The sequence below is a fragment of the Rhyacophila brunnea genome, unplaced genomic scaffold (genome assembly GCF_057557595.1).
Source record: "Rhyacophila brunnea isolate RB1 unplaced genomic scaffold, BYU_Rbru_1.0 scaffold_6, whole genome shotgun sequence".
NCBI classification, from domain to species: Eukaryota; Metazoa; Arthropoda; class Insecta; order Trichoptera; family Rhyacophilidae; genus Rhyacophila; species Rhyacophila brunnea.
In genome coordinates, this window is record NW_028233276.1 from 9131739 (window position 1) to 9156536 (window position 24798).

Genomic DNA, 24798 nt, shown 5'->3' on the forward strand with positions numbered 1-24798 from the left:
TAACAGAACATACGCGTCCATATAAAATCGCAATATTACGGTGAACAGATATATGAATATTATGTCAAAGACATGAACTCGAATTTGGAATAAACATTATAATCAACTGTCATTTCTCATAAATCAATAATAATATTTCGCCTAATTATTTAACTAGATGGGTAATATATTAGTATGTATTTATTTGTCACAATCTTTATTAACATCGTAACAATAATATTATTGAACATTATCAAATATCATTTTAATTTTAGAATTATATAACTAAAATAAAATTAATAAAAGTTATGTGAAAATTCTTTAGTTATAATATCACCTCATACAATTTGCAGTTTATATTATCTGTGTACAGAAGAAAAATGGATGCATGTCTAAAATCACTACTTTTTGTGAGAGCCAAAAGAAGATTCAATTTTGAACAACTATTATATTTATATTATTTCAGTGCGAAATTGATTAATTTTATTCGAAGGCGTTGATTCTCTCATTTACGCATTATGGTCCAGTCATATTATTAGGATTGTAAATAATTCACCTAAAGAGGAGAATTCGTATGTACTTACATAGTACTAGTGCCCATTAGTAACACATCAAGAATAATTAATACTCATACAGGCTGTGCTACAGCCGCCATCATGAAAAATGGCAGACGAATTTTAGTTTTTCGTCTATATCTCATTAACGGCTGGATATATCAAAAAATATTTCATATAAAGTTGATGAACATTAAAATATACCTATATGTATTAAAGGTATATTAAATTTTTCAAGTTTTTAATTAAATGATTGTGTCAAGACACTTTTTAATTGTCTATAAATCTCATTCAGTCTTTTTTTTGTTAAATGTCTGAAAAAAATTAATCAGCCGCTGTTTTCCGCAATGGCAGTGATAACATTTACTGGAATGCATACACAAAGCCTCATCTTTGAAGGAATTCATATTTCATAAAAAAACATTGATTTTGATTAAAAAAAAAAACAAAAGAATACAAAGAAATACATTTAAAACTATAACTTATAAAAAATACATTGAAGCCATAATATGGCATACCATCTTCCAAAATGGAGGCCGTAACACTGCATGTATTTACGAGTGGTAAATTCTGGTATACTATTACTGGGTACTTACTAGCATTATGCATAACATGCAATCTTTTAGGGGAATTATCTGATGGTAAAGAGATGTATTCATCAAATTAATGTCTCATTTTTAATTTTTAGGACCCATCTTCATTTTCCTTTCTCTCAAAGATATTATAAATTAATTTTATAAATACAAATTTTACCAAGTAAGTGCTAACTCAAGTTATAAATAATGATATGAGTAAATCCAAACTAAATCAGTAATACTTTTTTAAATTCAATTACTACTATAGAACCTAAGAAAATTAATTAAACGCAATGAATGAGTCACATGATTCCACTTAACCCTTCAGAATCTCACATCAAAGATATTGTGCAGGATATGGAAGTAGATTAAGTCCAACTCGCAGGCCAGCACCATCAATATGGAACCCAGCCAAAACTCGAAGTTGGAGACTTGGGAGACTGACAACGAGCCAGCCGTGGAGTAATAAACCTTCATCCAAAGATTTTCTCGCATTTTTTAACACTCTGTATTACGTATTCAGAAATAACAAATATATTTTATTTAAAACATTTAGGTACACCTTTTGGACCACTTTTTATAATAATATTATTGCTATTGTATAAATCACAGGAACTTTTGGTTAATTTATTTAGCTTTGAAACCTTTCAAGGAATTTTAAATTATAATAACTTTTACGGATGTATTATGTCAAAATGACTTTCGAACATTTATTTACTTATTTTCGTGGTGTTTATTATAGACAATTAAATTAATATTTTTTTAAATTAACTATACGTAAATTAAGTTTATTTGTTTTTCCGGCACTGCTTTTAAAATAGGTAATTAATTATTCTTCTTTGCACCTTTGCCAGTAAATATTAATCACTTACTATTCACATTCCTTTCGAATAAAACTATTTAAAAAAAATACTTTTAAAACTGAGTATATTTACAAACGATATAAATATATAAATTGATTATTATGTAAGATCGAAGATTGTTCAAGTATTGATTTAAAAACACTGGCGAAGGATCAAGAGAGATTGGACCGGCGACGATAGCATCACGCGAATGGTAATAATGCTTGTTATTGATCAGTTTCTTTCCATTCACATTATTTGGCTCATAATGAACTTTCATCAGAGATGTTGGCAGACGAGTCCACGGTATTGGGACATACGATTCAAAGGGCTAATCTACGCCATCATGTGTTGGCCTAGTGGCCCTAGTGAAAGCCGGTCAAGGTCCCAAAGAAACTCTGAAGCCATAAACTTCTTTCAAAATGTATTGGAAATTCGAAACAATATTTACAAAACCGCGAGGGGTCAATCATAAGTCTTCCGCCGGAAATATAGATAACACACGATGCGCGAGATATCTTACGAGGATTGGTTGTTAGCTATCGGTTCGACCATATTTATGGGGATTAAGACGGAACTTCAGTGAAACGGCAAATAATTTTTAACTATTGGTGCGACGAAATTTTGGACTTGCTGGCAAGCGGAGAGCGAACGTCGAGCTGTGAACATGAATCATGAACATGAACATGTTGTTTCGTGATGGCGACGGGGGCATTGATTCTTAAATCGTGTAAAGATGACTAAAAAACGTTACCTATTTACTTGAAACAGAAAACATGTCAATGAATATATTATTACTGTCACTAATAAAACAATAAACAGAACATTAAATGGACGCATGTTGGATTTATATGACACATTATATTTCGTTCGGCACGTTTCATTTGCACAATCCGCGCATCGCTTAGCCACGATCTTTTTAGACCATGCCTCAACTGAGGTATAGTCTTAAAGATTGCAAGATGTCTAATTATCTATTGAATATACATACTATACATATTTCTATGAGTTTTAGTAGATACTTATATAAGATTGAGACTCGAACTTACTGTCACTTTCGGAATGAGTGCGTTTATCTTTTGAGCTATCGATCCGCTAACGATTCGTGTGAATTATTACTAATTGGATTGAATGGTTACTACCAGGGAACTAATGGGAACTGAAATACATAACGGGTAAGGCGATAGTAGGTAATCGACTCGAGTAAGGAAGAATTCGGGTTAAACTTACACACGTGTCAAGAATACGTTTTACGTCGAATACTGAAAACTGCTCTCGCTTTATGCATTTACGCTCATTTAATGTTGACGTATTACACACACTATTGCACGTGCATAATGCGTGCTTCATTTTCGTAGGACATTCACACATTCAAAACCCTGCATCAAGATACGGCGCATTGAATATAGCCTATCGGTATTCTATTTATTATCTGTTCTGTGGTTACTACACTATCTGAGATAGGTACCTCAAATTTATCAAAATGAAAGGTGACCAGCTTTTTAATTAATCAAAGTAAATTACTACTTAGATACTTACTTACAGCGAGTTCCTGCATTCTACTTTGGAAGCTTGGTATAGAAACCATAGAATCAATAATATATAGAAAACGAATGTTCTTCAATGTACCTATAGCCGGGAACGCTCCAGATTATATTCTTTATTTAAGGAACACTATACACGTGCTTTATATGTAATACTTCCGATGCCCATACAGCGTGGTTACAAAGTAAAATCTGATGTTTAATTTATTTATTTCGTATATTACCATAGCATTACAGTTTTTTGGCATTATGCCATAATACACAGTTAATAATATACCGGTATATAACAGTATTGATACGGATTGAATACAATATTGATGATAGATACATACGAACATTTTTTTCATAATTATGCTTGTTAGTATTTAGATAGGTAGGTTTAGATAGGTAGATACTATTTCTTAATTAAGTGCCAAATAAGAAATCTTAGTTATTGATTTTTAAGGTACATTCATTATTTCTGTTCCAACATAATATGGTAATAATAATTGCAGGCAGATGCACGGTGTTTAAAAAAAATGTATATAAAAGCTATACATAATATTGTCATTAAAACATTTTTTAACGTGTTTTTGAGATTCAAGATTATTAATTTAAGACGTCCAAAGCGTCACGTTTAATATTTTTAAAATGAAAAATACATTATAACGTCGGTGTTTTGCAAAAAGGGCGAATCAACCATTTTGGCGAAATCGAGATTTTAATGAAACTACAATATGTACCCCAATAGCTTTGTTGTGTAAAAACGGCGAATTTGTATATCCACAGGAAAGTACTTAAAAACGATAATCGACTAAAATTAATTTAATTAAAATTACGAATAAAAAGCGAATGCGACATATTAGGCCTTTTAAAATATTATTTATAATAATGCCTATTATAATGACAGTATTCTTTCTTGGCTTCATTATAAACTTGTTAGATATTTATAATCATCCACAGGTAATAAACAAATAAATGTCAAAAGTTAAAAATCCTCCTCCTGTAAAATAGCATTTTGGTTAATTCGCCCCTTTTACAAAACACCGACGATAATATCATGATACAATTTATAAGTGGAATATATCATCTAAATCATATTATTCTCAAGTAATTTGATTAAATAAATATTTCCATTGCCTTCTCAATTTATTTGACAAAAATAACAAGTTCTCCAATAAACATTAAATTAAAATGAGAGTCGGTAGGTATCTACCAACTGCAGGTGGCTGATTTGTAGAAAAAAAATATTTGATACATTTTAATGTAAGTAGGTTCACTAAATATTTGTCATGAAAACTTACTAACCGGTGTATTTATTGTATCATAGCTACTTAGATCACCAAGGTCGATTGATGCACTGCCAACGAAATTCAATAATAGATTATTTAATTATGTATCATTTGCAAACGCACTGTAGTGTATTTCCGACTTCTTTACATAGATAAAACAGCTGTTCAAAGCGACGTACTAAAATAAAATGCATTTCATATACCAACAGTCCGATTTGTGTTTTATACGTCTTGTTCAACAAACGAAAATATGTCCGATATCATTAGCAAAATCGTGCACACTGTGTATGAATAAATACTAAAGTAAATCTCTCATTTCAATTAATTACATAGGTACATCAGTAAAAATAATGTATCCAAATCCATAACACTATAAGATCACTACATAACAAAACCATCTTTCAGTTTAGCCGAAAGTCTATTTATTAAATAATGGTATATTTTTTATTGTACTTAGTCTAAATAAAATGTATGAAGCATCTTCTTCTTCTTCCACGGCGCTACATCCCGGGGGTGGGATTCGGCCTCCTCCACAACCGCTCTCCACTCACTCCGGTCTCTCGCCACACTTCTCCAATTACCGGGTCTTCCTATATGAAGCCAGTCCACTTCCACGGCGTCAGCCCATCTCCTTCTTGGACGGCATCTGGGTCTCTTCCGTTGGGGTAGCCACTTCGTCTTGATCCTTGGTGCTCTAACTTCAGGCATTCTCTCCACATGTCCCGCCCATCGTAGTCTTTGGGACTTACAGTATCTTATGATTGTTTGCTGTTCAATCAGCTCTTCCAACTCGTGGTTCATTTTTATTCTGTAGTTCCCATTTTCCAACGTGGGTCCAAAGATTTTGCGGAGTATTTTGCGCTCGAAGACAGCTAATTTGTTTTCTTCGTTTTGAGTTAAGCACCGAGTCTCACAGCCATAAGTGACCACTGGTTATTTAGTCTATTTATTAAATAATGGTATATTTTTTATTTTACTTAGTCTAAAGAAAATTTATGAAGCATAAGTAAATATAATAATAGTATTAGATTATTAATTGTACTTTAAAATCAATAATACACTCCATATTTGTTGTTTCGGGAAAATTTTAATCTAATACAGGTGTCGGAGATGAACTTTTGATGGCATGCGCTTGCGAAATAATGGTGAGATTTAAAAATGTGTTATACATTATTAGGCAAAATTTATCGTAGTACCTAATATAGGTACAAGAACGATACATATAATATATTTTGATGAGAAGAATAATTGGCTTGTTAGATAGGTATATTTTTGGATGTTCTCAATAAATTCAGCGTTTAGGTGCTTGGTAGTAGTTTGTACTTAATAAAATGTGTTTATCGCCGCATTATTTATTAATCTCTTACACATACATAAATTTTATAAATTGGGTTTACCTTGGCTTTAATAACTGACAGTGTAATAGGTACTTTATCGAATTGAGTCATTGAATGAATTTTAAATTGTGTAGAAATGCTTTCGGTATTTAATATAATATGCGATCAATAGTACTGTGAATTTTCAATGCGAAATTACTTTCATTTAATTAGAATTATAAACATCAAGTGGGCACCTACTACCGATTCATTATTTTCCAATAAATCTCGATTTAAATGTAAAAATAATTACAAGATAAAAATAACTTTTTATATACAATGTTTTAAAATTTTCTGTTGAATCATTATGCTCAATATGCTCAAACTTGTACTTGATATGAAGTAAATAAAAAACAAACAAACAAACAAATATAGAATACTGAAATGTCATTTTGATTTTCATAGTAACGCACATATATATTAATAATTTAGTTGCTAGGACCACCCACTTAGCAACCAATAATAGTGGATTGGATTACGGATTTCTTCCGAAATAACTTTTCATAAAAACAAAATTAACTGAAAATGAATTCAATTCTACTTAAAGATGACTAAAAGTATTAAAATAATGCATTGGCATCGTGTTCTGATATATTTTTAAAGTTTCAATAGTCTAGCTAGTCGGAAAGTTAGTTAAAAATCGATTGCAAGATTTGTACCGCACAAACAACCACCGGACAAATAAGAATACAAGCTAATAAAAACATTGTAAAAAAACGTTGTAATAAACAGAACGAACGTACCATCTAGCATGAGGAATAGTAGTATTTTCAAATTAATGTACCTGTCCTCATATCGCGCCTAAGTGGCCATCCATATTATTCTGAAACCGTGTACCGTACCAAACTTATGATATCTATTCATGGAAATATATTTTCACTGAGTTTAATAGCGTATGTGTACGGTATTTAAACATATACGGTCACACTTGTGTATACTTAGTGAAAATATAATATATCCATGAACAGATACTCATCAAAAGTTTAGTACGGCACACGGTTCAAAGTCATAGTTTTAATGTATGGATGGCCATTAAATCCTTAGCATATTGATCAACCAACGTGCACAGTCGTTAAGAACTCACTTAAGTACATATTATTATAATATATAATAGAAGAAAAACTATCGCACATGTCAAAATAATCGAAATCGAACAAAAACATAGATTTCGCACAAATAACTGAAGTGACAATAAATGGACATCTTCCAGAAGTGTAAAAAAATATGATAAAATGCTTTCTAATGTTCACCTACATATCTTAATTTCATAAAATACCTAGTTGATTAAAATTTGTTCATGATGCGCTGCGTAGAAATAAAGAAACAATATTGTATTAGATTCATTAATCATAATCATTCGCGTTTTTTACTTGTAGAATAGGAGTATTAGAGGTTAACAGGTCAATTACTGTCTCTCGATTCGTTCAGCCTCCGCAATTAAACAGACGCGAATCGAGGATATTTTTCACATATCCAATTTTTATTAATAAGCCATATTATTACTGATTTGTGCACATAATTATTGCACCGTTTTAACCTTTTGGTCCTCGAGCAATATGTAATAAAAACAATACTCAGTACTATTTTCAATGAAGAAAATGAATGCCCACCTGAAAAACGTTCCTTGTATACTCAACAATCGTGGTTTACTGGATGTTTAATTGAAGTTGTGGCAGATGGGCAAGGCTACGTCTTGAATTTAAGATGGTGGCCGCTCTATACCATCGAAGACAAATTTATTTAATGTACTACAATAATTTGTGTTTAACCTTTTTTGATAACAATGAAAAAATAAATAAAAAAGGTTTTGTTGAAGGTTGTACAACGGATTTTAAAACATTGCATAAATCGTGATCAAAAATTTTGAATTCGGGGTATATTTGGGAGTTAACCCTAAATAATCTGTATAATTTGTAGAAACACTGTAGTACATACTATTTAGCATTATTATTTTGGCTCTATGTTTTCAACTTGTCTCAGGTTCGAATCCTGGACCTGGCAAGTACACATATTGTTTTTCAATATGTGTGTGAATCAGGGTATGGACCTAATAGGTTGAGTAAGTGGCTGACATCCATTTCTCGTAAAAAAACAAAATCTGTTAATGCAAACCTCTATTCTGTGGAGGCCCATATTATGATCCTATTAGGATCGGACATGGTCGAAAAAAAAAATATTTTAGTAAACTTTATATTTTAGTTTGCAATTGATTCGTAATTTGCAATATTTTTCGTTCTATATTTTCCTAAATATATATTTTTACCGGCAGTTAAATAAAATAAATATTTTTCAAGATACATTTTCCCGTTTAATTAATGCTAAAATAAGTAAACAATAGTATTTTAAACAATGGAAAATACACAACGTAAAATATTGTATCCATTAGCTAAACCCAGCTGGTAGAATTATTACGTTAGTTGCAAAGTCGGTAACGTGTTTTACTATTCACATTTTCTGATTATTAGATATTATTTAACAATATTATGATCTATAACACCCCATAGCAGGTTTTATTTATTTTATATACTTATAGATAAGGTATGTTAACCATTATCTGTTCAAATGAAAAATGGAAGTATCTTAACACACATTTTAGAAAAATTGTTAAAGCGTCAATTACATTGAGCTTCTTTACAGGCTGTTTGTTGGCGAATTTAAAAGCGGGCAATTCAGCTACTGCAATTTGATGATTACACACAAAAATTTCCATTCGTTGAGAAGCCACAAGCCAGCGACTATTTTGACAGAACGTAGTTCGTTTTTTTACCGGGAGGTTGCTACTGCGATCTACTGCGCAGACGCAGTAGGCCCACATGCCGGCGCGCAGCGTGTGACCGGCTCTCAACTTTTCTCGGTAGAGTGTTTACAACCTGCGTGTTAGCTTGTTCGATGATTACACTGGGCGACTTTACAGGCAGATTATAAATTCGCCAACAAACAGCTCGTAAAGAAGCTCAATGTAATTGACGCTTAACCAATTGCTCACACGCTTCTTTACATATACTTAATGCCACCAGTACGTTCATTCAACCCGTTAATTTAATACGTAAACAGAAAGTAACACCTTTTTAATCTAGGTCGCTAAAAAGATTTATAAACAAATCTGTCATAAAGTCAGTAAAATTAATTCTTCTACAGCTAGTAACAGTCGATAGTATTAATGGGTTCCATGACGAAATATAATAGTGACAAGACAGAACATGACAAAACAGAAAATGACAAAACAGAACAGTGACAAAACAGAACATCGATAAATACGATATAACTATGACCTTTCAGGAAAAATATAAATTTAATTGATAATTTCTGCATTTCTAATCGCTAGAAAGCCTCAAATAAACGGGACTTAACTCGGTGTTGCCGGCAAGCTTAGGATATCTCATCTTAATCAATATAATAATATATTCAAAATGATTGGGTGACTAGGTACAACGAAATAATGACCTAACCTACCCTTAATAGATTCCATAAAAATTAATGTTTCATTTTTCCCCTGGCTGTTCTGTTTTGTCACTGTTCTGTTTTGTCATGTTCTGTTTTGTCATGTTCTGTTTTGTCACTGTTCTGTTTTGTCCGGTAACCTATTAATGATATTCCAAAATAAATACGCTACTGTAATTAATTTGTTGTTCCCCGGCGTCACTGTGATGACCATCGTCAGGACTTGTGACGATTTACCAAAGCGAAAGGTCAAGGAATATTATTAATTTATTATTCTCTTCGTTAACCGACATATACCCAAGGTATTGTTTACGAAAGATGTAGTAGCAATTAATTATTTGTTATACTATTTCATAGTCACTTGGCGTATAGGGATGGTAACATTCCAAAATGGCGTCAACTGAAATTGCAATGCAGTTTGGAATTCAAACGAATTATGATTATTTGTTATGTGGAAATGTCACTAATACAATGAGAAATATGAAAATGAGACGTCCAGTGGATAACGTACGTAATATTACAGTGGTGAAGGCTCCATACTAGATGATTATTTAAAGCCTACCTTGTTAATATAATTATTTTTTAATTGCCTGTTAAAGTATTTAATTAATAACTTCATTTATTTATATTCTACAAAAATTATAATTTTCCAACGACAATTGATTGTCGACTCGGTCAACCAGACGGCACGTAGCAATTCCACCAATACGTAATGAGTTACAATACAAACATAATCTAATAAAGCCAAAAGCATCAAATTATTTGGTACATTTCACGGATACAACGCATACAAACGATTACACGTACATATTGTAAACAGCACATATTACACGCAATGTCAAAACAGGAGGCTATATGTATAAAAGCTTAACGTGTATTGTATATACTTATATTCATTTTTTTCGCGCTAGATCCAATGTCACTTCAACAAAACGCTGAACTACCGATACAGTGGAATTTTCTTAGCCAAAACATTACTTTTTATATTTATTTTAGTGCCTGTTGTCTTTTATTTCGTGAAATATCTATTATATAAAGGTAATATATAATTTATTCTTCAGTAATACCTACTGAAGATTAACAAAATTCACGTTCAAGTCTCGTAAATATGGCTGTCCTAAGACTTTCTTTCAGCTATCTACCATAGCCTACCTACCTTCAACAGGCACCCTTCGCCACGCGAATGTCATGAAAGCATCAGTAGGCCTGGCTAAATGAATGGGCTTCAGATCAAGAATCAAAATCATCTGATAATGTCAAAAAACAATATGAAATAGTACCGTAGACTACGACCAAAGAAAAAAAACTACAATATATTATGAGAAAATTAATTCATTTTGAACAGAAATTCAATTTAAAATCCATAACATTGACGTGAACATATTATTATGTTTACACGGTTCACTTTGGTTTTTTCGTCCACTTGGATTTAGACTATTTAGAGTGAAAAAAATTTTACTAAATAGCTCGATTTCATTCATTGTCCATCCTAAATAATTATTTTGGATGATTTATTGTTTTACCCGCATTTAAACGGACCACCATCCGTGATGATCATCAAAAATACAAATGTAAAAATATTGCTTAAGGGCCCGCTGAAGAGCCCGCCGTTCAAATATAATTCAGTATAAAAAGGACCTCGGCGTTGTAACTACGTCAATTTAAATCGATCTTTTCGCAAAAATCACTAATCATCGGAGATTTTATTTCAAGAAATATTATTATTATTACTGATAATTTCTGCCGCGCGGAGAATTATTATTATTTTATGAACACCTGCGAGATGAAGCCGATCAGAAAACAGGGCTGTCAAAATAATATTAAGCATTCATATTTTTTAAATGTTAATTTCATCATGGTTTTTAATCAAACCTGTGCAAGTACGTACTGATAACTTGGGTGGATTTTGTAGCAAACATACTATTGATATATATACGGGTATATTATTATTATAACCCAATTCAAATTGAACATAGGTTGATACTCAAATACTATTATAGTATGTTTATGATTTCGAGAAAATAATACGATGGTATAATTAATCCATATCAATTATTTGAAAACATTACATTCGCACTTTGCACAAAATTACAAACACATTCGAAGTTTGCCGCACACGTACAGACCACGTGATATTTGTTTACGCAAAATCGTCGCTTTTCAAAATGGCGAATTTGATTACCAGATTTTACTGCGATGAATCAGTATGTTCCTTTATGTCTTTTTTTATTCGTAGGTTTGTTTACTATGTACACCGAGAAATTTCCATTTATAAACTCGGAAACGATTTTTACAGAAGAGTTTTGGAATATAATGCAACCAAAACTGGAAAAAATTCTATCATGGGTGTTGACTTCCTGAATTAGCTAACACCAGGTCCATGCCACTACGTGAACCACAGTGGATATTAAGCCATTTCCACACCGGCAACAAGTTGCTGGCAACCTCATTAAATTTTACGATACTTACCATAATTGCTTAAGAAATTTTACAATAATTATCGTAAAATCTAACGAGGTTGCCAGCAAATTAACTTGTTGCCAGTGTGGACCCGGCATTAGATGCACAAAACTTAAATAATATATATTATAAATAAAAATTTAAAATTATAAATATATATTATGATTTATGTCTTCGACAGCCCTGATGAAATAAATGTGAAATATGAGTCGGATCAGTCACAGAGCAAATTTATTAACACAAACAACTTTGACACGACCGTTTTATATTAACTAGTAGACCAGATATTATGGACCACATGTTAAAAAATCATATTTTCAATTCTCAAGGCCATTTCTGTAGAACGTCCTCTTAACGGAGCTTTTCCAGACAGCAACAAATAACAACATAAACACTAGGTAAATAGATACTGACTTCTTCAAGCTTGAGTACGAAGATAATAACACTATAGTTAAAACAACAATGGATCTAATTGAAAAATAAGCAAAACAATCCAGCCAGAGTCGTTCCCGGAACCCGCAGCGTGACAGTCGAACGCTATTGAAATCAATATCAATAATTTGATCAATGATGTGACGCCTCGGGCGCGTTGAAAAATGTGCAAACAATACTTGTTGATTCGATGAATTGAAGCCAATTTAAAAACTATTGACAATTCGATATAGTACCTACTGTTATAATAGGCGTAAAGGCCGATACACGCTAAACAATAAAAAAATGTTAAATAAAAAAACACTGCGCCATTTTTTGTATTTTCCTAAAGTCGGTCATCGTTGGATTAGATCAGTGATTCTAAACTGAGTTTCCGTGAACCAGCGTCCGGTGTGCTGCGATAATTTGGAAAAGCTCGCAAAATAGATAAGATTTTCAGATAAAATCCGTCAATTGTTTCGCATCAGCATCATATTCCTCTTTTTTATAGTAGGTACCTATATTTCAGTAGCGAAGGGTGGAGGTAGGCTGTTAGGATCTGCCATAAATAGTGCACCTTAAACTTTTTTAATCATACGTATTTGTTTTTATTAAACTAAGACTACAATTTACAGATGATATTGGGTAGTTTTTTAAAAATCAATTAAACACTGCCTAAACCAAACTATAATAGTTTTGGTATATTTTGAGCGATTTGACAAAATTGTGTACACTTTTTCGTTCATACTTATTTGTTTTCGTTGGATTAAGAATTTACACATATTAATTATTTTTGGTTCATTTTTTTAATTCATGATGCCCTGCCTAAACGTATGAATGACAAAGTTTAGTGTGCACTATTTATGGCGGATATTAATAGCCTACATCCACCCCTCGCCACTGCTATATTTATGTCAGACAGGTAAGTTTTCCCGGATATTTTACAAAATAATGAAGAATTACTCCAAACAAAATAAGTTCGGAATCACTGGCTTAGACGGTAATCATCAACCAAGCGTTCGAAACATTTACATATCGATATTCCTTCTGTACCCACAATAAAATTTGCAAGCAGTGTGGCGTACTTGTAATTATTCAAGGTACGCCTGTGAATTTGTCATTAATGTATTAACATTGTTACTTTACTTTACGTACGTAAGATAAACCTTGCCGTAAATTTGTATGAAATACGAATAAACAATACACAATAATGCTGCTTTTATTTCATTTTATTTGCTGTGAAAGAACCCTAAACTCTCGCTGGGTGAGGTATTTTCAGTTAATAAAATAAATAATGGTATAACAGTCTCAATACGTAATAAATAAAATTATATGTTTCGCTCTGACGAAGTATATTATATAATATAAATTATATAAATATAAGCATCCCGACCTCAAACTAAACTTTTCATTCTATGACGGTGCGTAGTTCAAGCTTCTACCATCGCCGCTGAGAAAAGGGGCGACGGAATCAAACAGTCTTGCCGCAACGTGAGGCAAATCCTAGCTACGTAAAACAACTTTCCATTGGAATAAAGACAATTATTATATTTGGGAGTATTTTCTATTCTCGTCGTTACCTCACATATCTGAAAATCGTGACAGCTATAAAATGCTGCAATCTTTTGATCGTCTAAGATTCAACGCCCTCGGGACCTTTACTTCTCTAACTTCTTCACTCCATTACTCTTTTCCACACCTTTTTTCTTGAGCTTCACCGTCCCTGAACCTATTTATCTAATTTTATGGGTATTTTATAAAAATAAATATGTTATGAACCGGAACGGTGCTCCGGTGCGCTCCGGTTCATTTCGAGCCCTGTATATTCCCCTCCAAAAAAGATAAATAAAATGCAATTTACTGGAAATATTGCAAATAAATATAAAAAAGCGAATTACTAATTATTAGGTATGATATTATTTTTATTGCATTTTTATTTTGTACTGCATTGCCAATGAGCTATTTTGAATAAGTATGTTTTTTCCGAATATGTTTAATCTAATTTTTAATTTAATCTAAGAAGGAGTATGATTCTACTGCACAATGACATATGAATACGTGTATTAAATAAGGCTCTAAGTACCAAAAAGTAGTATTGCCTGTAGTTATAAAATACCGAGTCATTGCAGTAAAATTTCATGAAGCAGATCTTTTGAAAAATGTAGTTTTACAGTGTGAAGCAATCACGGCAGCTTCTATAATTTTAGGTATTAAGAACTCGCAAGTGTCAACACACCATCGTCAGCTATTTTGCAGCACTGCAGTGCTACTTACACCATTATAAATAAAACACGCCAACGGACTTACAACGTCGACTGGTTTAATTAATTATTCAATAACTTTAAATGCTATAGTATAAAATATTTGATTGAGTGTATATTATTAAAACATCAACATTTATAGGCGCGAGACCGGATTAGGCTCAATCGTTTCAATATCGCCAAGACCGGACCTATTTAATGGTAATATAGTAAAACGTTGAAGAAACGCTGCCCTAAAGGCTTCAATACACTTTGAATAAATTAATAATTAAAACATTTGCACTTGCATATAAACAAAATGCATATTGTAGGTCTGATGGTAAACTCGTTATGCGAAAAGTGAAGAAATAATGAGCTCAGGGTCAGTCTGCAATCGCCATACAAAATGACCCGGTCCAAGGAGAATCGCATATTATTGCATACGATATGTGTAGGTAACACATAAAAATGTCGTAAATCACATCATAGTATAATGTTTACATTACTTTAATGTCCGTTTAGTTGTGAATAGGTAAATTTATATACGAGCATCACAATGTTAATAATCCAGTTGACATCAAGTACCTATATACCTAATGAACAAAGTAATAATCTCGTCATTTTATTATTATCAGTCTCTATAAAGCCGGACATGGCTTTCATTGAATATATTTAACTTAATAAATAGAGCTACAAAACTTTACTCAAAAGGGGTAACATTTAAATTATAATGAGTTAATGTAATTATAATATAATCTTTGACACGATATTTTAACCACATACCAAAACAAGTAGAACGAATTTATTTAAGGGAGGACATGCTCAGCGTACGTCAAAATGGAGTTTTATGCTATTTTAAAAGCATGATCCTGGACATTCCTTAAACGTTGTAGATAATATATTTACATAATTTTGAAGTTTTATTATCCTTTATATTTATTTTAAACATTTGATGACTGCATAAAGTATTTTTATTACATAAAATAGTAAGTGTATTCTTTTAAACCTCTCGCTCTAATGTTTTAGAATATAGTCATATTTCAGTACGTCCATGTGAAGTGGTGTTAATATTTTTTATATTTATTAATTTTTAAAAGCATTTATAAAACCATTAGTAAAATTTATGTTGACATTATTATAGTGAAATATTTACAATAAAAAAATATATTGATAATCTCTGTGATCCCAACTTTGACAAGAATTAGGCATTTTATTATTCAAAAAATGGGCAAGATTTACACATTTTAAGATAATTCCAAAGATATTGATTATAAGCTATGTCTTTGACCATTCAAATGTATTAAACATTTTACGAATAATGTTTGCTTTATAATAATTATTGACCTAAGAATAAGGTAGTATTTTTTTGAAATACGCCATTTCTATTGGCATTTCCCAGTGGCTAAGCTACAACATACGACCGTAGCCATAAATTGACAAACGATAAATGAAATAGGGAGTAAGATCATGTTAACGCGCGTGTTTGAACATGTACCGTTTTAAAAAAAAATCGGTTAGGTTAGCTCCATTTTGACGTACGCTGAGCATGTGGGCCGTTAAGTAAACTAAACAAAGAATAATGTGTGTACCTGTCTAGTTATAATGTAGGAAATGTGATAGATAGCCTGACTTTAAAAGATTAACACTTTACCATGTTCAGGGCTCGTATTGTAATTCGGTCAACCGGTGTGGACACAGGTTAATAAAATTTTAATTCAACTTAGGATAGTAACGCATTATGTATAAATGGATAAATTACTATTGACAATTTGGCGGTTCCAGTTCAAATTTTCAATTTCATGTACTAAGTATATTATATTGTCGAATCCTCAAACCCTAATTTTCATCGTATGTTTATTATGGCATCACAAACAAGCGTCCAGGAAAGATATCCGTAAGACCCTGATACTTGAAGTATATTGCCTTAAAACAGAGGATACCTATTTCATCGCTAAAGGATTGCCGCAATTTCTCTAAAAGCTTTATTTTCCGATCAAAATAAATCTGATCGTATGTATAATAATAAAATTGGCAAATCCTACCTCTTCTGGTGATTGCGCCTGGAATAAGAAGCAGTACAGCAATGTGTCCTTGGAGTCCTTGACGAGGTACAGGAATTCTGTTGGAGTACTCTGGACTTGGGTGAATCTAAATTAAAGGAAAATGAGAAAATAATATAATATGTATAGCGATAGTAAAATATTAAATTGGAATCTAGAACCCAGCTTTTTATCACTGGACACTTAAGAAGAGTATTCTATTTAAATCTATTATTTTCAAATGTCCTAGCATTTAACTATCGAATATATACTAAACATAATCTAATAATATTATATTACTATTATACTACTATTAATTTATTAGACGAGATTAAAATTAAGATTCTGAGGATTGAAAGTATGCAAATGCATCTGTGATCATATTGAATATGTATGCGATTGATAATTCTACATAATATTTTTCCAATATTATGTTAATTATGTCTCATTTGTTCCTTAAATTCTCTTTTATTCCATGAAAAAACATTGATTGTATGTATACGAATGAATATGTACCTATAGTTTTTGAAGTAGGAGAAGTCAAGCCAACACATTTAAATTAGATATGGTTTCTATAAAATAACGAAATTAAATTTTAGATGACTACCATGCCAATGTAGTGAATATGCTAATATGTTTTCAAATAATATTTGAATCTTATTTCACACAAAACTGCTCCTGTCTACACTTTTTAATTACCTACGTCGGTTACACAAACCTACAAACTTATCTGAAGAATGGGATAGGGTAGCCACTGTCGAAAACTACTCAATCAATACTCGTAACTCGACAAAATCTGACATTCGAATGACATTTTCAAAATGGCGTCCGATGGTAGTTCACCCTTCCATGTTTGATAAGTTTGTAGGTCTGTATGTACATGTTATTCTATGCTCAAACGTAACATGTGAATTTGTTATACTCGTACAATAACAACAAACTAGTAAAAGATTTGAAAGAATGTCACGTCCAGCAGAGCAATGTTGCCAACTCTATCATACTATCATATACTATCGTCATAGACACAGTTTCAATATTTTTACCAATACTAATATTTCTACTATCTTACCGCATGATATGCTGAAGCTTGTGAGTGAATTGTAGCTCGAAGTTAACATCGTATGCCAGTAACGCGCCGCCCTCGACAGCTAAACATAGCTGCAACAAAAAAAAATGCTGTAATGAACCCAATATTTTGTTATTTAACTCTTAAGCATATTAAAGACCTATATGCATTTGCCCGTAAACAAATGTATAAAAACTGTTTACATACATCTGTATAAAAACATTTCAAATATTTTTATAAACAAGTTTTTTTGTATATTCATTACATATGCAACTTTCGCCGGAAGTAGCGCGACATAATATGGGTGTTGTTTTGATTAAATCGCACAATTTTGGCGATGTGGACTGCAAACAATATTTCATTTAATAGCAATGTTTGGTGATGTTGGCATTGTAAATTAAAATATTGGTCCCGAGCTGTGGGTCCATGGGTTCCGTCATTAAATGGTGGACTACATAATCAGCCACTTGCAATACCAATTACTAATACATTACAAGGCTTTTCCAGTAGATGGGGAAGAGATTACTCGCAATGAACAGCTTTTGACAGCCATTTTTAAATGCAGCAAATTAATATTATTGAAGAACAGTTAGTTTCTAATAGCTCAGATCTTATTGATTTGATAGATGATTTTCAATTTAATTATAAGATTCAAGAATGTAACGTTCAAGAAATGAAAATATAATTAATATTAAATTCTACAGGTTTTTAAAAGGTTTGTCGATAGCTATTTCGGTTGTAACACCATTATCAAGACTATTCAGATAGGCCGTTTGCCTTTGCTTAAATACTATACGTATATTCGGTTCAGGAAGGATAAAATGGAATTATACCAAGTAAATGCTAACTCAATTAATATAATGTAACGTTCTTCATTTAATACATAGCCTTGATTTAAACATTACAAACTATAGTACCCAATATTTACAAAATTCGAAATAACACCTCATATGCAAAGTTTTTAGGAAAATTCTACGTGAATACTTTTGAAGCGGTAGCTTATAGCTAAAACACACGTCACTGCAGCTCGAGGGCGTCGACGCAGGTCCTTGATTCCAAATACATCCGATTAGAATCTACAATTGGATAAAAGTCAAGTAAGACCTGCGTCAACGCATTCGAACTACAGTGCCATGAGTCTGCCCTTTACTCGACAAATTGTCATAGATGTGAGTTCATGTCGGTCCATTTTTTGCAGATGTTTTTTAGTATGTAAGTTACTGCGGTTGTTTTAAGTAATATGATGTTAGGTTACAAGTTACAATGTTCTTTTGATATTTTCTATTATCATAATTTATGAATTATTACTTAAATACTTAACTGACTGACATGTGACTTTTGCACATTACATAATATTTATTATTAACCATGTCTCTTTGTTTTACTAACAAATAAGTATGTAGTTTTTGTATAAATATAATTTATATTATATAAGTATCTATATATATAATAACACCACTTACATGGGTAAATATTTTTTGTACATATATTAATTTATTCACTTGATGAATAAACACTTAATGCAAAGCAAATTTAATGATCCAGAAGGAAAACGGAGTACGGGAAGACCATGACTTCGGTGGATTAGAGACTTGCGAGTACTAGATGTAATTGGCTGATAAAGGAAGAGCGGAGGATCGAACAGTAGTGGCAGTTTTCAAAGCAGGCGAGGCGTCGGTTCGCCAGAAAGTACCAATTTTTTTTCAGTATGAGTGAAAAAAATAATGGTCATAAACAAATCTGTCCAAAAGTTTAAAAGCATTCTGGCAAAATTTTATATTTTAACACTCAATGTCAGTTTACCGTAAATAATGCAAAATTTTCATAAGGGGACCTTCAAACTCGCCAGTTCCTCAGGTTTTTACCTACGTAAAATCAGCCATTAACCCTTTTCCAGAAAGGAGTGCGCTTATATTCATTATCAGTACCATTTAACTATAATATGTATGAATTATATAACTATCAAACGCCCATGATGGCCGAGCGGTTACCGCGTCGTCTTATAATGACGTGGGTCCCGGGTTTGAATCCGAGGCCTGGAAAATTAACCAGAACAGAGAATGGACCTAATCCAGCGATGGCGAAACCATGGTACGCGAAAGTTTTATTTTGAAGACAAAAAAACCTTTAAATTAATTAAGTAACAATTTCAAAAAAAAAACACATAAAATCTACAAAATAGATATAGGTACTTATATAATATGTATAAAATATTAAAACATAATGACGACAGAGCAATGCGTATTTTCTCGATTTTATTAATAGAAATATTCAATCAATAAACCTAATGAAATGTATCACTCTGTCACTCAAATATAACAGCTACTTGTTTTTTTTTTTTTTACCTCAAACCTAATTGGTAAAAATGAAAAACCGTTAAGTGATGGATTATATGAAAAAAGCGTGGTTAAAATGCTCCCACGATCATTTCAAACCTATACTTTAAACCAAATTTTGAACAGTCAAATTTAGTCTGTCAATTTATGGCTACAGCCGTATGTTGTAGCTTAACCACTGAGGAATGCCAAAAAAATGGCGTATTTCAAAAAAACACTACCTTATTCTTAGGTCAATAATTATTATAAAGCAATCATTATTCGTAGGATGTTTATCACACTTGAATGGTCAAAGACATAGCTTATAATGAGTATCTTTAGAATTATCTTCAAATATGTTAATCTTGCCTATTTTTTGAATAATAAAATACCTAATTCTTGTCAAATTTGGGATCACAGAGATTATCAATATAATTTTTTATCGTGAATATTTTACTAAAATTATCTCATCATAAATTATACTAATGGTTTTTTAAATGCGTTTAAAAATTAATAAATGTAAAAAATCTTAACACCACTGCACATTCATGTACCGAAATATGACTATATTCTAAAACATTAGAGCGAGAGGTTTAAAATAATACTATTTTATGTAACAAAAATACTTTATGCAGTCATTAAATGTTTAAAATAAATATAAAGGATAATAAGGCTTCAAAATTATATAAATAGATTATCTACAACGTTTAAGGAGTGTCCAGGATCATGGTTTTAAAATACAATAAAAACTCAATTTTGACCTACGACGAGCATGTCCCCCTTAAGTGGATACAAAAAATCGTAGGATTTCGAGGTTCAATGCCAGAGAAGAAAATAGTATGTAGGTACAGTAAAAACTTAAAAACGTAAATGTATCAAAGTGAGATAAAACCCAGAAGCTTCCACGTAATTACGAGTATGTCATTGTAATGTTGTACCACTAAACCACAAGAGCGTTAGTTATGATCGTTATTACTGTTATTAGTAAAGTTTATTCATTATACAAACCTTATCTCTAGTTCCCCTTTGCCGTATCTCCAGCAGTATCCACGGCAGCATAGAAGTTGAGAATCTCCTATCGACCGCCGTGAACCCCAAATAGTCGACGGAAGTCAGCTTCGTCTTCATTTTGCCGCCTTATTTTCTTCAACTGGTAGCACTGAGTAGCGAAGCAAAAATCACACACACTTCTCCCGGTTTTGGCACTTATGTCACTTGTGGAGAGACGTCATTATTCTATTTTAGAACAAGTAATATATAACACCCTAATCTTTACATAAACTCAGTTTATTCACGACAAGTCGTTATGTTTTTATATCCTTACATATTGTCATATTTTTTTTAAATTTGGCAACACTGTAATATTGCAAAACAATTATTATATGTAAGTTATTTGAAATACAATTTAAATTTTTCATAGCAAGCTACAGTAAATTATGGTGGAAGTAAGTAGGTACGTAATATTTATTATTTGAAATAGGTTTTTTTTGTTATTTACGACTTATGAAGTTATTCTTTTCGATCACAATAAACAGATAGATTGGTAATAAAAACAAATGAAACATAAATATACGCCATGTGTGTATCTATATAATATATCCATAATTTAAATGTGTTTTTCTTTCCTCATATTATTAATACAAGGAGTTTCAATTAATTCGTATTAAAATGAAAATGTGTCAATATAATATTGTAACTATGGACATATTATAATAGAACTAAAGTCGTCCTTTTTTATATATGGACGACACAGTATTAATTAAGGAAGGTTTTCAATCCAGGGATACTGATTCAGCAAAAAATACAGTGTCTATTCTAATGCACTAAATATAATTTTATTAAGGGTATGGCCCCACCAAACGACAACTGCCCCGCACCACACCCGGTCTTAATCAGGCGTAAAATGGAACTCTACGTTTGGTGTGAAGAACAAGTATTTTTATTAAGTACTGAAAAATCTCTGAAACAGCTACCCGAGACTGAAGTCGCCATGCATTAAAGTGTGCTTTAACTGAATTTACATGATTTTAAGTAGTTAAGAGTGCCCATGAGAGAGAGGAGTGCATATAAGCCAAATTAAAAATTATAACAAATAAATACTTCACTTAGACAGTATGACGCCACAAATTTTCTAAATGCAATAAATACAACAAAAGTGGTTGAACCAATTTTACAACTCTTTTAGGAAATTTCCAGAGGATGTGGTTTTCTTCCTGTATTTCTCCGCCACATGAACGGGTAACAAAACCAAGCGCATAGAGCCTGTCAGCGAAGCCACCATGTCCAGTGAAGACTGGTGTAATGGTTCGGAATCAGAGCAGTTATCTCCATTCGTCATTTTGATCAAAGTGACAGTTTTTTTAATAAATATCATTTTATAATCTATGGAATTTCCGATTCGTGTTCTTAATTTATTATTCATTTGAAGATATGGTTGGCTTTTTTATAATTTACGATTATATGGCTATAGTTTGATTACCATATCTTTAGATTAACTCTGTAATTATATAATAGAAGGTAGATACATCCAACTTTATAAATTGTACCCTATACAGATGACAAAGAACCGAGAACTCTTCTGCTGTTAGTAAAAAACGGTGTTTTATTTATTATAATAAGAAAGATTATCATAATATCAAAAGCAGATGATTATTATGTTATTGTTGTCTTTTAACGTAACATCTTATGATACACCCTTGATCGCTGAACATTGATCTATGGTCTATGCTAATTCTGAATTAATCCATAAAAGGTAAGTACTTAATATGAATAATAATAAAAAAACTACATACATAATTCCGCATTTAATCTATCATAACTCGTCATCAATTATTATTATAGTTAGATAATATTTAAATATAATAATTATGTAACTAATAAAATGTCTGCATCCGCATAGGCATATGTCTATATTCAATGAACTTCGTACGGATGTCACGTTTTTTATTCTTATATCTTGTATGACGAGATTACTTACAAAACCAAACTGGCATGAAGTGCATTTGGGCCCCTGAATTCTTCAAAAGTGACCTCCCATTGTGTATTAAGCGTAAAGTGTTCAAGCAATGTGTTTAACAACGTTCACGTCGTATGCATGTGAAACATGGACTACTTATTATTTATGATGTAAGAAATCCAAACATTTCGAGTCTCACAACGTAGCATAGAAAGGTGCACGTCGGGCATAACGCGTAAAGATCACAAAAAAACAATAGACAAGGAAGCAGACAAGAGTATTCGATGTTATATAGGTCGCTAAGTAGCTGAAATGGCAATGGCCTGGCATGTCGCTCGGTGGGTGGACAACCGCTGGAGAAATGCCGTCATACATTGGTACCCAACGGGCACTAAACGCCCACAGGGACGCCCTAATGATAATGAATACAGCGTTTATTTTGGGTGGATTTTCATCGATTTCGATTGAATTTTAAAGTGATACGTTAATTTAGGTCATTCAACTTGAGTTTATACCTAGGTCTTTTCTGTGCTTTGTTCAAGTATCAATATTTGCATACTGTATAGTAAGTAAGAATAAATATTTTAAAATTATAGTGTTTACTTAAAGATAAAGATTATGTAAATACTTGAAATATTCGCTAGATTTAATATGACCGAGAAATTGATTGTATATAATACTGAACGTAAGGTAAGTAATTTGGTAACATGTAAATTGTACGTAAAACATTTCACCGTGGTACAGTTCGCCGTGAGCTTTTTTGCCGGAAAGAGATGACCGTATACTATACGGTCTCAAATGTTATTAGATTCAATATGGACATTAATTCAATTTCCATAGCTGATTTTGGCAAAATTCATGAATTCAAGAATGAAAACCTAAGGTAACCTAAACTAACCAAACAAATAATAATCCAGTATATCGTCTATTTTCAAAATTTGTTTGCTGCTGCCTTCCTTTAAAGTGTAAACCGATAAGAACCGTGTTTTATTTAGACATGAATTTTATGTCAGTTCTATACGACCCAAAGAAGTTGGATGGTCTTTAATATACGGCCATATATTTCTGATATAACATTTCACGGTGAAGTGTGATACGGCAAACTGCATACGTACAGATTTCCGGACACTAAGTAATTAAAACTAAGTGTGACACATGAAAATGTGTTGTTTAGAATTTCCGTTTAGTTATAAATTTATTCGTGTGACGATACATCAGTGAAACGGCAAATAATTTTCAACTATAGACGCGACGAAATTTTGGAATCGCTGGCATTCAGAGAGCGAACGTCGAGGTGTCAATATGTCAATTTGTTTCGTGATGGCGACGAGGGTATTAATTCTTAAATCTTGTAAATATGACTAAAAACGTTACCCATTTACTTGAAAAAGAAAACATGTCGATGAATACATTATTATTGTTACTAATAGAATAATAAACAGAACATTAAATGGACGCATGTTGGATTTATATGACAAATTATAGGTATTATTTCGTTCGGCATGCGTCATTTTCACCCGCGACCCGCAATCTGCGCATTGCCTAGCCACGATCTTTTTAGATCATGCCTCAACTGAGGTGCCTTAAGTCAGTCAACCAAAATAATATAAGTTTGCGTCAATTTATCAAATAACTGAACGGGGTAAAAACAGTTATATGACACTAATAGTATTCAATTGATTAGATATTAATTACAATTTATCCGAACTATTTATTAACCAATGACATA

General features: G+C 31.9%; 1 protein-coding gene across 8 annotated transcripts in view; it reads right to left on the minus strand.

Moving 5' to 3' along the window:
• plx (PTB_TBC1D1_like and TBC domain-containing protein plx) overlaps window positions 1-24798 on the minus strand; it is a 79125-nt gene that overhangs the window by 44214 nt on the left and 10113 nt on the right. For 7 of the 8 annotated variants that reach the window (XM_085957135.1, XM_085957134.1, XM_085957131.1 and 4 more), the window contains exons 2-4: window positions 21122-21469; window positions 17802-17890; window positions 16736-16841 (exon numbers count right to left, since the gene is read on the minus strand). In XM_085957135.1, coding sequence (XP_085813261.1) covers window positions 16736-16841; window positions 17802-17890; window positions 21122-21241 — 315 coding nt within the window. In that variant the 5' untranslated portion in view covers window positions 21242-21469. The remainder of the gene's footprint in view (window positions 1-16735; window positions 16842-17801; window positions 17891-21121; window positions 21470-24798) is intronic. The other variant, XM_085957138.1, reaches the window with a different exon arrangement.